At 35.4% G+C, this 14,932-nt stretch overlaps 1 protein-coding gene across 1 annotated transcript; it reads left to right on the top strand.

The window, feature by feature from the left end:
- Nucleotides 1-321: 321 nt before the first annotated feature.
- Nucleotides 322-13,785, top strand: LOC121981527 (threonylcarbamoyladenosine tRNA methylthiotransferase-like). The gene is made up of 11 exons (XM_042534095.1): nucleotides 322-550; nucleotides 641-679; nucleotides 3,694-3,785; nucleotides 4,177-4,426; nucleotides 4,619-4,738; nucleotides 4,808-4,883; nucleotides 7,896-8,104; nucleotides 8,253-8,361; nucleotides 8,597-8,689; nucleotides 12,682-12,842; nucleotides 12,981-13,785. Exons 1-11 carry the CDS (start codon nucleotides 401-403, stop codon nucleotides 13,509-13,511), a joined length of 1,830 nt encoding a protein of 609 aa, XP_042390029.1. The 5' UTR covers nucleotides 322-400; the 3' UTR covers nucleotides 13,512-13,785.
- Nucleotides 13,786-14,932: the final 1,147 nt, after the last annotated feature.

The raw sequence follows: 14,932 nt of genomic DNA, 5'->3' as shown, positions 1-14,932 counted from the left end.
AATAAGGGAATATTTTGATTGATGAAAATAGAGTAATAGCTCATTGAAAGGGAGATACATGGGAATGAATTATTATCCAATTTTAAAGATTTATTTCCTTATTTGTATTTCTATTTCTATAATTCAAACATTAACAATGATAATCAATAATTCTCATTCTCATTCTCATTCTCATTCTCAACTTTTATTTTCCTAAACCAAAGCCTCTTTAGATGTTCTCGAAATTTGTATCCAATTTTACGTAAGAGAGAGTAGAATAAAAATAATTAACTAGTAGGGTGCATTTAGAAATATGCAAGCTATTTGTTTCGTGCCCCGGCAGTAGCACGTGAACTCTCAATCCCTGACCCTGGTTCCGTTCCGCCGGTTCGCTCGACGGCCGCTTCACGTGGGCGCTGCGATGGAGGACATAGAGGACCTCGTCGGCGCCGGCGCTCCGCCCGGCCTCCGTCTTCCCGTCACTGCCATCGGTATCAAAGCCAAGAGAAAGCCTAAATCTCGCCTCCTCTCTGACCCCGTATCCCCAAACCCTCAAATCCCAGGCACACAGGTCCTACCGTCGAACCACTTTCCTTTCGTTTATCTCTCGGTTCAAGTATTTTCTACATGCTGCTAATGTGTTTTGTTTAATTTGGTATAGACGATATACTTGAAGACGTTCGGCTGTTCGCATAATCAAGTAAGTCTGTTAGCTGCATCCGTTAAGTTTTTTAATTTTTTTCTCTTGAGGTGTTGATGCATGGAGACGAGACAGATGTAGTTCACTCCACAAATTTCATTGTCTGCCACCTGCCATATAACCGAATTAAAATTGAAGTGGGAAGAACTCCTTGCACACTGTTTAAACATTCATTTCTTAGATAAAAATTTTGTTTTCTCACTAACTTTAGCTAAAATTTATTGGGTAAAAAATCTCAAGTCATTGCCATCAAGTTAATTATGTGACCAGGCATTAGTTAAAACCTTAGCAGCTAACATGCTTATGTTTCTGTATAAGGGGCTTCCATTAGGGCTGTTATGAAAAGATCTGCATCTTCTTCACCATCAGTGCGCTCTTCATCAATGATAAATTACTGTAGCTTTATCTTTTAAATAATGTTTGCTTTTCTGTATTTTTCAATGATGGATAAATGCCTAGACTAACTTTCTGCCCTAGCACTGGGCAGATCAAGGCAACAATGCTTGAGTACCCTTCTGGCATTTCTTGACAACAGATAATGAATTAATAAAAAGAGAGTCGACCCTGGGTATCATATATCCTGATTATGCTTCACACCTAGACTAAGCTATCCGCATAATCTGAAACAAAAGTGCTGTTATCTAATACCAAGCACCATTCATGATTTACACTTTAAGATAGTATATGGGAACATTAGCGAACAACCATATTCATAAATGAAGCAAATTATAAAAAATTCTTTTGTCCTCAAAGAAAAACGAGGAATCTATTTGTGAATCTGCTTTTAATCCTTTTTGAAGAAGTTTGTGATGCAACACCTAAATCAAACCATCAAACCACCCAAGAATATGAAACGAAGTAGATGAAGCGAAGAAAATAATTCTAAAGTCGAATTGAAAATTGTATTAATTCAAAGATAATTAAAATACATGACTCCAAACTTCTTTTGTAGACTCCACTCGACAATAAACACAGGGATTAAATATTCTAAATATAGAAAATATACTAATCTTAATAGGAATTATAATTATTTCCTATTCATTACCAAAATAGAAAATGCTAGATGACAAAAATCAAATCTCTAAGTTGTTTCAAATGCATCAATTATGAATACTTTTCAATTTTCCCTTTGTCATGGATGAGTCAATCTCAATTTAATGCCTAATTTATTTTCTTCAAAATTATTTCCCTTTTTGTGTTCCTTGTATAATGAACTAATAGAAGGAGAAAGAGAGTTGATCTTTGGTATCATATACCCTGATTATGCTTTACTCCTAGACTAATCTATCCAGATAAGCTGAAACAAAAAGTGCTGTTATCTTATACCAAGCACCATTAATGATTTATCCAATACAAGGTTCAATGTGACTTAGAGATTATGGTGGGATCCAACATGCCATTCTAATGAACCTTAGCCATTGATTTTTGAGGTTGGCTATGTGTCCTCTTCTAATCTGCTGCCTCGGATGGCAGTGACCATTCATGTTCAAACTTATTGATCTTTCTAGTGGACACATGTCACCCATCTAAATGTTATTGTGTTTAGTGGGTAATTTTATTTTCATTAGCTACTTTACCTCATGTCAAGTTGTACGAGACATCCTTGCAGAATTTGATATGAATGTTTGGTTGATCTCACATAGTGGTTGCCAAGAGATACCCCCTGATCTTCCTTAATCATATGTGTTTTGATCCATGCCCCCACTTTATCTTTCTCCTCTCTCATGGCACCCTCTCTATAAATAGTGTGGCTGGCTCAGTTAAGAAAAAAATTTATTCTTACCTTTCCCTACAATATTTCTCAACTTCAAGAGTAGAATATGACAATATGTATTGGAAAATTCTTTTATATGGGAAAAGAAAGTGCTGCCTCCTTTTGTTTATATCTTAGTCAAATGGAATAATAATGTATGCCAACTTGAAAGTTCTAGCAATTTACTATTTGAAGTTCCATTTTGGTTTTTGGGTTTTAGCGGAAAGTCATTTTGGTGCCAACTGGTGAATTTTATGTTTACTAGGTGTTATCAGTGACATAAATGACCAATCAGAAGGGAGGGGAGGAAAAGGATGAAGATTAAGAAGAAAGGCACACTTTGTTCTTCGTTGGAGTTGTTTGCTTGATCACCCTTCTTCCTTGTCGAGCCTCCTTGAAACTCCCTTGCTGAGATTGCTACCCAAGGGTTATTTTCCAACATGAATATGCCTTTTTAAACTGATTTTATTTTTATTCCAGTTTCAGTATTGTTGCTCACCTCAAATGGCTCATATCGCTCAATGCTCATTTTGTTTGATATAAATGACATTTAAAACCATGATGTGGACCAAGGTTAAAGTGTCATGCCAAGTTGGAGTATCAAAAAGAATCTCTAAGGAGATGATCACTTACCTAGAGGAGTTGGAGGAAACCCTAGTCGTCTAACCTCATATAAGGAGGCTCACAACCATAATAGTCCTAAGGATTTGAAGAAAACACTAGTCAGTTTGCCTTGCATTTTGTTATGGGAGAAGCCTCACCTCACTTCCCTTTGGCTCATATCACCAAAATTGGAGGAAGCCTCATGTTTTGAATCATGGAAATAGAAACCAAGTGCATATGAGGCGGAGGAAGTCCTCGACTCATCTCACTTCACAGGATCTAGAGGAACCTTCCGTTTTGAATGGGGGAAGTAGAAATCATATGCACATGAGGTGGAGGAAATCTTGCCTTGAGACCATGTATCTACTCCTGCACATGTCAATCAATTGCTGGAATATGATTCATCCGTGCTAGTTGATTTTTTAAATTGTGATGCAAAGTATTGCATAGAGCATCCTAAATGCCATATGAGAACCATAAATAAGCATCTGTGTATTTTGAAGTTAATTTAAGTTCGCCAGTATAATGTTTTTGTTAGACAATGCCAATGTACTTTTTTGGGGAAGTATGTTTGCATGTGCTTATTAAGTTACAAAGATGTGATTTTTTTGGTGTTGTCTTTGAAGTGCTCATTCCTTCTCCTTTGTTTGCTAAATAGAGTGATAGTGAGTATATGGCTGGTCAACTGTCAGCATTTGGTTATGCTGTGACGGAGGATCCTGAGCAGGCGGACTTATGGCTGATAAATACGTACTTTTCTTGCTCATAATCTTCAATTGTTGTTTTTTGTTTCTCCCTTTGACTTCGTGCCAACTTGTTTTCTACTAAACATTTTGTTAAACTTTAGTGCCACGTACAATCAATGTTTATGCAATTCTGTTATCCGGTCGTTTATATCTTATGCCCTGTCACATTCATGGTAGTGAATTGCAGTTTGGAAAAAGCAGCAGGAGAAATTACTGTGTATGTCACTTGCAGGGACATATAACTAAGTTCGACACTTCATGCATGTTAAAGTGTTAGCTAAAGTGCTAAACATTATCCTTAAGACTTGTCTCTTCCTGTTTGTCCTCTACATGATTAGCACATTTTCTCATACCAGTAGGATTTTCTGAACCCCTTAATTGACTAATTGCTGCAGATGCACTGTTAAGTCTCCTAGTCAGTCTGCAATGGCAACACTTATAGGGAAGTGTAAAACTGCAAAAAAGCCTTTAGTAGTGGCGGGATGTGTTCCTCAGGGTAGTCGAGATTTGAAGGACCTCGAAGGCATTAGCATAATTGGAGTACAACAAATAGATCGTGTTGTTGAAGTCGTAGAGGAGACTTTGAAAGGCCATGAAGTACGGTTTTTAAACAGGAAAACATTGCCATCACTAGATCTTCCTAAGGTATTTCTTGGAGGTTGTGCATTATTTATATAATCATATTAGAGTTAGCTTCAGAAAACAAAGCTGTTTAGCTATTTTTCACTGGATTTTAGTATTTTTATGATTCCAGGTGTGTGTTTTTGATGTAGAATTGATGATCTCTTAGATCTCTACTTGGAAGGATTCTTGTCTAACTCTTCTGTGTTTCTGCAGGTAAGGAAAAACAGGTTAATTGAAATTCTTCCTATAAATGTTGGTTGTTTAGGTGCTTGTACTTATTGCAAGACAAAGCATGCTCGTGGCCATCTAGGGAGCTATACAGTTGAAAGCCTTGTAAGTTAGCTGAACTTAGGTGTAGCTATAGAATTATTCTGTTCAGATATAAGACATATGTTGATGCAGGTAGAACGTGTAAAAAATGTTATTTCTGAAGGAGTCAAGGAGATCTGGTTGAGCAGTGAAGACACTGGTGCATATGGTTAGTGATTTTTTGGTGAACTATTTTAGTTAAAAATGTCATGGCCTGGGGTTATCCTACCATGCTCAAGGAGTACCTCTTTAGGTGACAATTGAATCAAATGTATACTATATATATGTCCGGAACTGTGTATGAACTCAAGGAAACGAAAGCCAATAAGTTTCTTATCAAAGATCTACATATATTTTCATCTTACAAACAGGTACATCTTAAAAAGGAATGTATACTATATAAAAGAGCATCTATCAGTAAAATTGGTACATATAAGAAAATAAAACACTGAACAAAAAGTAAAACAAGAAAATGCAAATTAAACAAAAAAAATGGTTTCTAACATGTTCGAGTATCTTTGAGTAACTCTAGATATGCTAATTGGAACTAGTGAAGGCCTGGAATACCTACGCTTGCTTATAAAATTTGGAGGACAAGGTAAATACAGAGTAAGAACATATTACAAATTGGGTAAGAGGATATATGTACACGAACATAATCTTATTTAAGAACGAACCAACACGTGGTTCTCCTCCTAACTTTTTAGTTTTTTTTAAGCACATAATTAACTTTCAATGTTTGTCACATTTAGCACATTTTATCATGACTACAAATCATTGAAATCATCTGACACATGGGTCAAAGCCCTCTAGGTGGTAGATAGCAATATAGTGAACCACACAATATTAACCATACACGATGGCACAATGAAACAATACCATGAAGCCCATAGGTGGGCAGGAACCATGATTATATTTTTACGCTTGGAGTATTTACTTTTTAGCATTTATTTTCACCATTTAAATAGCCTCTTGTTGTAGCCATTCTTTCACTTTAAGCTTTCACACAATATTTATTCAACTTTTGGGTTTAAATATAATTTAGCTATGTTGCTTTTAAGTAATGATTAATTTGAGGGGCTAACATATTTCACCATTTAATAATTGTTACTCTAATTTAACTATGTGTTGGAAGATGATTTGAAGGTTTAATGTACTATCTGTAAACAAACATTTAAAAATGGAAGAGAATTAATATTGAACATGGAAGGGAAAACAATTTAAACGACAAGTGACTGGAGCATCATGTTATAACTTGAAAATTTCTCCCCTTAGATGTGACCTCGCAAGATGTCTCACATGATTGATAAGCAAGAGAAAAATAAACATTCATTTCACTAAAGAATTTAATCCATGATTTAATTTGATTTTGAACTTGTTTAACATCATTTTAATTCCCTTTCATAAAATAATGTTATCGCCATATAATATTGAACACATTTAATTCATGCACAAGGGATCATATAAGTTTACCCATATGAAAAGATGCCGCAAGATGAACCAAGAGTCCTCGAGGTTAGTTGCTCTGTATGGAAGAGTCTCTACATAATCACATAAGTATAACTTAATAAAAAATCCAAATATGGTTAATATAAGATAGGAATATTAAACCTCAAACTCCATGTATTCCCTAGATTAGTGGATCCAATCTAGGTTCATCATCCTCAATACATCACAATTATTAAAGTAAATGGATGTACCACTCCTTAAATCCCCAATTTATTAAAGTTAAGTTCACTAACATCAATATCTAAATTGTAAAAATATAAGTTAGACAAAGAAAGTGTTACCTAACAACTCTCTTTGATAAATAAGCTTAGCAGGTGTTTTGATGACGTGAAAAGCTCAAACCAATTTAACCTAAATAAGGTATTAGTATATAATTGATGATCGTTCCACAACACAAAGCATGAAGTTGCTCACTGAATCCTTAAATCGATAGTAATCAGTTGTTTTTTGATCCAGGGAAAGCCCTAAAGTATAGAATGAAGGAAGGGGAGGTGGAAGTGTAGTTAATAGTGTCACCAAGTCGGCTATTACTAATGGTTGCATGTGGGAGGGGTTGCCGCTGGGAAGAGAAAGGGAATGAGGCAATGCCGGAAGTCAGTCAACATTGCTGCAACATGCCTAAGGGTTGGACAGTGTCGCCTAAGGACGTGCAAAGGAGGTGGTGCTCCATGTGCGTGTTCAAGAGGTGATTGTGTCTCAGGCACATGGAGGTATTGGCAAGCGACTTCATGCAAGTGCAACAATAGGCGCCTTCTCGTGTGGGCAACAACAAGCGACTACACACAAGGGCAATGTGAGTGAGATAGAGCCATAACCGGGAGGGAAGGAGGCGAAAGCTTTGAGAATACATGGCTCGGGAATGACCACGTTGGGAGTGGAGGGGAAAAAGATTTTATATACTCCATACAAAATTAACTTTCCCACTAACCCAAGTAACACAATTAAATTGGCTTAGCTCAAGTGTAAACTTGGCTCAATCTTAATTTACTCATAGATCCAAATCGAGTTCAGTTTGCATCCACATGATTGTAATCTCCATGCCTATGTGATTGACTCACTCAAAACTTAATTATACCATAGATCCCCAAAAGCCAATAAGTTGGTTCGCTTGTTAAATTGCTTCTCTAAAGTTCAAAATAAATTAAGACAAAAAAAGGATAAAGTTTGATATCTAATAAAAAAATGTTGTAGATAATGAACTAAAGGTGATTGCTTGTATAGATTAATGTTGGAAATTGTCGAGTATCCTCTATGTTAGTTTATACAAAGAATGTGTAGCCTCTCTTTTTGTACTTATAATTGATACTGCACCGTGAGCATAATGACTGTTTAGATGAATAGGAGGGAAGAGGAGGGAGAGGGAAAAGATCATGTTCTTGACATGGGGAAAATATGATCCCATGTATTGTTTTTCCTTTTTCCTCCCCTCTTTCTCTTCCTCTTCCCTGCTATAATCCTATCACTCCAGTCAAGTAAACAAACCATCCGATCATGTTAATGAATATTCAATTATCTGAGTAACGGTAAAGGCAATTATTACTCTTAGTTGACTTGATGCAATAGTTAGAACCATTTTGTCTCTGGTATTTTGGTTTTCTGGAATTGTATAATTTAATTCTTCATGCTATGTATCTGATAATAACTATTTGGTCTAAGTGATGCTAAATTTCAGGTCGGGATATTGGACAAAACCTTCCAGTTCTTTTAAATGCTATTATCACTGAGCTTCCTCCTGATAGGAGTACCATGCTTCGCATAGGCATGACCAATCCACCATATATACTGGAACATTTGAAAGAAATTGCTGAAGTACTGAATCATCCATGTGTATATTCATTCTTACATGTTCCTGTTCAATCAGGGAGCGACTCTGTCTTAACAGTAAGTTGGATAAAAGTTTCTCTGTCTATCTAGATGTAATCCTCTCTTTCTCCCTCTCTTTGTCATGAATTTTTCATACTATAAAATAAAATAAGTTTCTGGTTTATGACTTATTACCTGCAACTTATGGGTCTGTTGACAATGTTAGGCAATGAATCGTGAGTACACTGTAAGTGAGTTCAGAACAGTGGTTGACACTCTCAAAGAGCTTGTTCCTGGGATGCATATTGCTACTGATATAATATGTGGTTTTCCTGGTACTTTTTTAGTTTATTTTATTACTTTTACCAATTAATGTGGATTTTTTATAGTTCTTGATATATAACTCGATTTCTTGTCTTATTTCTTTGTGTGATTTTGTTAGAATTGATGAATAATCAGTGGTGTCTTACTATCATGATATAGATACTTTTTGAATATTTTTCTTAGTAATTATTTATCATGTCCTGAGATGTCTCCGGATTGCTGCTGAACATGTCTTGCACATTTTAGGTGAAACAGATGAAGACTTTGAACAAACTATCAATCTTATAAAAGATTACCAGTTTGCACAAGTTCACATATCCCAATTTTATCCAAGGCCAGGTATGTTCTGACATAGTTTTAGTCACTGGCAGTTTGTTTGTAATTCATTGTATATTTTGTCAGCTTTATCTGCTGAGCGAGTTACATAAATGGGCAAGAAAGCATTATGCCTAGGAAGATTGATTTGCTTAAACTTTGCCTTTTTCTTACAACCCGACCTAGTTTAAATTTTAAGTTTTTAAAACTGAATGTTTTTGGTAAAAATATTTCTATTAATATAAGTTATTTTAGTCTAAGATGCTTGCACATTATGGTTGGAATTGTGGCAAAGTTGAGACTATTCAACTATTGTGGATTTTGGTACATTTGATTGTTGCCATGCCATGAATGAGCTCTTTTCTGTTGCACAGAATTCTTTAGGTAAGACCTTGTCGCACACAATCCTCTAGGTAAGACCTCGTGCTGGATATTGAATAATGTGGTGGACATGCTAACACTTGCAGCACCCTCACATAATATTATTGGCAAATAGAGATAATTAAAATAATAGTAATAACAATATAATATGTATCTCAAAGATTATAAAAGTAGAAAGCTAAGAAAGTATACCACAAATATTTCTCATGAATTAATAATGCTAATAGTAAATATATGATACAAGCCAAAAGAAAAATTAGAAAACAAACAACAACCAAGCTTGTATTTCACTAAGTGGGGTTAGTTATATGAATCCTCCTATTTTATTGGGCTCTATCCCCTCCTATATCATCATCATCTATATTTAAATGAATTTTATTATTACTAATTAAGTGTTTAGTCTTCCTTATTTAATGTGTGTATTTGTTATAATCCTACATCGGGTAACTGGAGCATTTATTGGATGTCTAAGTATGCTCCCATACTATCTTAAATGCGTCTAAATTTTTGTTCATTCTCGTATGCCCACCAACTTATGTAAAAATGTCCACCTTAACATGCTCATCTCTACGACTCTCATATTTTATTTGTGTACTCGCTTTATAACCCAACATTCAGCTCTATATAACATAGCAAGTCTAACTGTCGTTTTGTATAACTTTCAATTAAGCTTTAGAGGTACCTTATGATCACAAATAACACTTGACGTCATCCACTATTTCAACCATCTTGCTTGTATCCTATGTAAACATCTCTATCAATCCCTTTATCCTTTTAAAAAATGATCCTAAATACTTAAAGCTTTGCAGGTAACTCATCACTTAACTTAACATTTGCCTTACTATTTCTAATACTACTAAATTTAAATTTCATATATTCTGTCTTTACTTTACTAAATTTAAAACCTTTTACTTCCAGAGTTTTCTGACAAAATTCGAGCTTAATATTTACTGCTTTATGTGTCTCATCCACCAAAATAATATCATTTGCAAATAACATGCACCATGTTAACATGTCTTGGATGCCTAGTGAGTTCATCCATAAATAGTATAAAAAGGTAGGGACTTTGAGCTCATCCTTGATGTAACCCAATCTTTATAGGAAACACTTTAGTTAATCCGTCTAAAGTTTCACTCTTGTCATGATATCCTCATACATATCTTTAATTGTTTCAATATAGGCTACACTAATATTTTTTTTTCTCTAAAATTTTCCACATAATCATATAGACAAATATTATGTATGGATCCATCAAACTATTACACTAACAATAACACATTTCAAATTGATTAAAAATATTAAAAAAACTAATTTCTCAATCCAAAAACGAGTATAAATAAATATTCACATCATCCAAGTAAACTTAATGTTGCTTTGTGACCAAAAGGTCACCGGTTCGAATATTGAAAATAGCCTCTTGCAAAAAAGTAGGGTAAGACTGTGTACAATGGATCCTTCTCTAGTATCCCGCATAGCGGGAGCTTCGTGCACCGGGCTGCCCTTTAAGACCCTGGAAACAACCTCTTGCAAAAAAGTAGGGTAAGGTTGCGTGCAATAGATCCTTCCCTGGAATCCCGTATTGCAGGAGCTTCGTCCACCAGGCTGTCCTGTTTATCCAAGTAAACTTAATCATTAATCAGACGATAAGTAACTAAATAAATTTTCAAATTTCACAAGTAATCTAATCTTTACATCATTTATCATAGTGTCACGGTAACCAAATTCTCTGAAAAAATAAATTATTCATATATCCCACCTTGTGAATCATTTTATGAATCATCTCCTTGAGATTTTCTCTCCGCCTACCTTCCTCGATAAGCTTTATATTCCCTCTGCCTACTTTCTTTAATAACAAGTTTCAATTTTTTTTTTACTTAATTTCTTCCTCCATTCTCTTATTAGCATGTCTTCAATTTCTAGTGATAGTTCTTTGTTCTTCTCATTGAAACACATTTCATAACTTGTTAGAATATGTGAACTTCTATTGTATGATCGTCTAGAGTGTTGATCATGTTCAAATCCATAAACCCTCTTCTTAGGTGGGAGAGTCACCACATCATACCACGATTTGAGATTGAATGAAGGATCAGAAGATTGATCATCAACATTTTGTTTCTCTATATTTTTCTTGTCCATATTTCAATAACTTAAATTAGTCCAATAAATATAAAAACAAACAAGTGAGATGCGCAATATATAAATATTGGTGTTAATCAACTTCCAAAATCCAATGCTATTCTTAAAACAATGGACAAAAGTTGCACTTGACTGATTGACCACCTCAAGAATTTAACTGCAGCAATTTTAGTCACTTGTTTGTTTTGTACTTGTGGTCTGATTAATATTTAAGTTTACTTGGATGATGTGAATATTTATTAATTGTATGGTATTTTTTTTTGGATTGAGAAATTAGTTGCTTTTAATATTTTTAATCTATTTGAAATGTGTTATTATTTCTTTCAATAATGGATTTTTGAGATTGAATTTTTCCTCTTTGAAATCGTATTTTTTGAAGTCCTATTTTATAGTAGTTAGAACGCAGATGGGTGGAATATCCAGATAGACCCAAAGGCACCCCTCTAGCATAATGCTCTCACTAAGGCCATGTGATTTCCAGCTGGGCATCAATGATCCTAAATATCACGTCTAAAATATCTCTAAGGTCGTAAGATCACAAATTATGTATTAGCAATGCTAACTGTCACACAACCATAATGTCCTTGATAGCATGTGATCTCCAATAAGGTATAATGTTGCTTTCCTCTATTTATGTCAATTGCTCAGTGTAGCACACCTGATGCGGGGTTGCACCCCTCTGCTTGTTGCCCACCCTCGGAGGAGGCTACTTTGACTCTGAAGAAGAATCTTAAGGTTGCCTGATCTGGAAGGAAACAACTTACAAATTCTCAGAAGTTGTGAACTCCTCTAATGTTGAATTCGAGTTGGAGGGAGTTGGCATATGCACTGCAAACAAGCAAACCTGATAGTCCCATCCATTGATAGAGAGGAAATGCATGGGAACGGGAAAGCGGAACTGTCTTGCTACTCCACGGAGATCTCATTTGGCTAGGTTTTCTTGGCTAGGAGGAATAAGCATACATATTTGCCATCACCAACATAGCTTACAGTCACGTGGAGGCTTCCATCCAACTGAGAACAAAAGTCTCAGCTTGGGGACGATCATATGCTCATACAAGGCTCTAGGAGAAAGGAGTTAGGTTGTTGATCCCACTCTGTTTAGAATGTCATTCCAAATCGAGAAGAGGCGGTGCCAAGCTTTCTAAATAGGGGTTCTGCGATGTGAACTTTACCAAATTGGGAGTGGGGCTTTGTTGCATGGGGTAGGGAGCGAAGGAGCCAAGTAGGAACTAAATCCTACACATTTAATCTCAGTCAAGCTGTTTTGAGTGAACCATTGGTTCACTTGAATTTAATCGGCTCGACACATTCAAACTCGATTTGAGCTCCATATTGCACTGAAACTCAATTTGCCACTCAATGCGCTCAACTAGAAACTCAATTTGCTAAAATCAAGGCAGATTAAGTCTTAACATGTAAAAGCCATTCCTAGTTTAATTTAAGAAAAGACTTGGTCTTACCATTTGTTGAGCTACTAGTTTTTGTAATTGTTTTAGGTACCCCTGCTGCAAGGATGAAGAAGGTCCCTAGCACTGTAGTTAAGAATCACAGTCGTGAACTTACTTCGGTTTTTGAGTCATTCTCTCCATACCAGGGTATGACAGGCCAAACTCTGAGGATATGGATTACTGAAATTGCTACTGATGGAGTTCATCTGGTATGCCAATTATGTAACTTTGTCAATATTGACAACAATTATTTGCCTTGTAGTAATGATATTATCAATCAAGGTATCCCATCAAACTAGAATCTGCGTCACTACCTTACACAAACTGATCTTTTATTTACACGACAGGTTGGTCATACGAAGGAATATATCCAAGTCCTTGTGATTGCTCCTGAAAGTATGTTGGGGACCTCAGTGGATGCAAAGATCACCTCTGTGGGAAGATGGTCTGTTTTTGGTGAAATTACTGAGACTCCAGTTTTTGTTGAGGATGCCGCACACCTAGGAAGACCTCTAGCAGGATCTTCAATTTCATGTGTAAACTGTGAATGCTCAGAGGATCCTATGCCCTGCCAATGCCTCGGTGAGAATTCATGTGGCCAGCAAATTAGTAGCACTGAACATGAAGGCCATACCAAGACTGCTATGAATGGAAGCCACAGTGAGATAACATTCATTGCCTCAACTAAGTCTATGCCGCTGCGTAAGAGAAGACCACAAGGAGAGAGTAACGAAATTAATCTGGTAAATAACCAAGAAGCAGCGCACGTGTGTAGTAAATTAGTCGCAATAGATTGGATTTTGCTGGGTGGAATTGCTCTGAGCTTTATTACCAGTTCAGTTGTGCTGATTTTGCTTTCCTCAAACTTGTTTTCTTGACTCTCCTGACAAAGGGCATGAGATGTACAATTTTGTTCGCTGTAGGCTCGATTAATCTGTGTTGCAGTTCATTTCTTATTATTCTGACAGATAAATGTTTCACCACCACAACTGCAATGGATGATAGATAAATGTTTCACCACCACAACTGCAATGGATGTAGCAGTAGTTGGCTTGCTAGGTGAGTGTATCTTCTCTAATTACTGGCATTGCTTAGCTTGTACTCAAAACTATGGGTTATATATCTTTATTAGATTTCAAATATTCATGTTTATTTAAGTGCCAATCAGTGTTTGATATCGTGTTTTTTTGTGGGAATTCTAGTAAATTAATAAAAATAAGAAGGCATTTTTATTTTGGAATATTAGATAGTCTTTTAATAAAAATACTAGTCGAGCAACATACATAAGTTTTTTTTATCTTTTTATAAATTTTAGAATTTTCTAAAACATATTATAAATACTAAATTTAAAAAGAACATAAAAAATTATAAAATTATTCACAAATATTATATATATGTATATTATTTTTGATAATTAGATTTTATATAAGTTAATAAATAATATTTATAAATTATTCATGCAATATTATTGAAGGAAATTTATTATTATGTTGCGATCTTCGACGGGTTCACCCCTTGGGCTATAGTGTGGGTGGATCCAGGCGGTCGGAGGCCGTCGGCGGACTCATCCGCGATCTACAAAAGTTGATTTTTTTAAATATTTTTTTATTTGTTAAATATAAGTTTTTCTCTCGCCGAAGCTGCTCACCACGCCTCCTCGCCCGTCGGCCATCCGCTCACCGTGCCTCCTCGCGCGCCCGCCACCCGCCCGGTCGCCAGCCATCTGCCACCGTCGGCGGCCTCAGGTCGCCTGGATCCATCCACACTATAGCCCAGGGGGTGAACCTGTCGGAGATCGCGGCATGGATTCTGCTGCTACCATGTCCTTTTTTTAATGTAAAAAATCCTTATATATATATATATATATATATATAAACAAAAGAAAATTTATATTTAAAAAATAAAAAAAAAATATTAAAAAAAATCAAATTGTGGGTCGCGGACGAGTCCGCATGAACAGGTATGTATTTTAACAAAACTATATATATATATATATATATATATATATATTTATTTATGTGACCAGGGTTAGATATGAATGAACCATATTTAATAATAGAGGATTGAGGTGAGTGGGTTAGCTTTTTCCTTAAAGAAAATAAAATGAATATTTATAAAAAATTTTAAATTAGAAAATTCTATTAAAATAGTAAACATACACCATTTACATATTTATTTCTGAAATTGATCAAAGACATACATAGATTTAGAAAATTTTTAACTCACGCATCATACCTGACCAAAAAGCATATTGATTTGGGTGACCTTTCCGTTCTATTTCTTATGTCAATATTAGTTT

Source organism: Zingiber officinale, chromosome 5A, assembly GCF_018446385.1.
Source record: "Zingiber officinale cultivar Zhangliang chromosome 5A, Zo_v1.1, whole genome shotgun sequence".
Classification (NCBI taxonomy): domain Eukaryota; kingdom Viridiplantae; phylum Streptophyta; class Magnoliopsida; order Zingiberales; family Zingiberaceae; genus Zingiber; species Zingiber officinale.
The sequence above is the reverse complement of the archived record's forward strand: the minus strand, read 5'-3'. Positions and strand labels throughout refer to the sequence as shown.

What these genes read in the sequence shown, in the direction of transcription:
- LOC121981527 (XM_042534095.1), top strand. Translation starts at nt 401, where the DNA reads ATGGAGGACATAGAGGACCTCGTCGGCGCCGGCGCTCCGCCCGGCCTC. An exon ending in TCGGCTGTTCGCATAATCAA is followed by an intron (nt 680 to 3,693) that starts GTAAGTCTGTTA and finishes TTTGCTAAATAG; the next exon opens with AGTGATAGTGAGTATATGGC. An exon ending in CTACTGATGGAGTTCATCTG is followed by an intron (nt 12,843 to 12,980) that starts GTATGCCAATTA and finishes TTTACACGACAG; the next exon opens with GTTGGTCATACGAAGGAATA.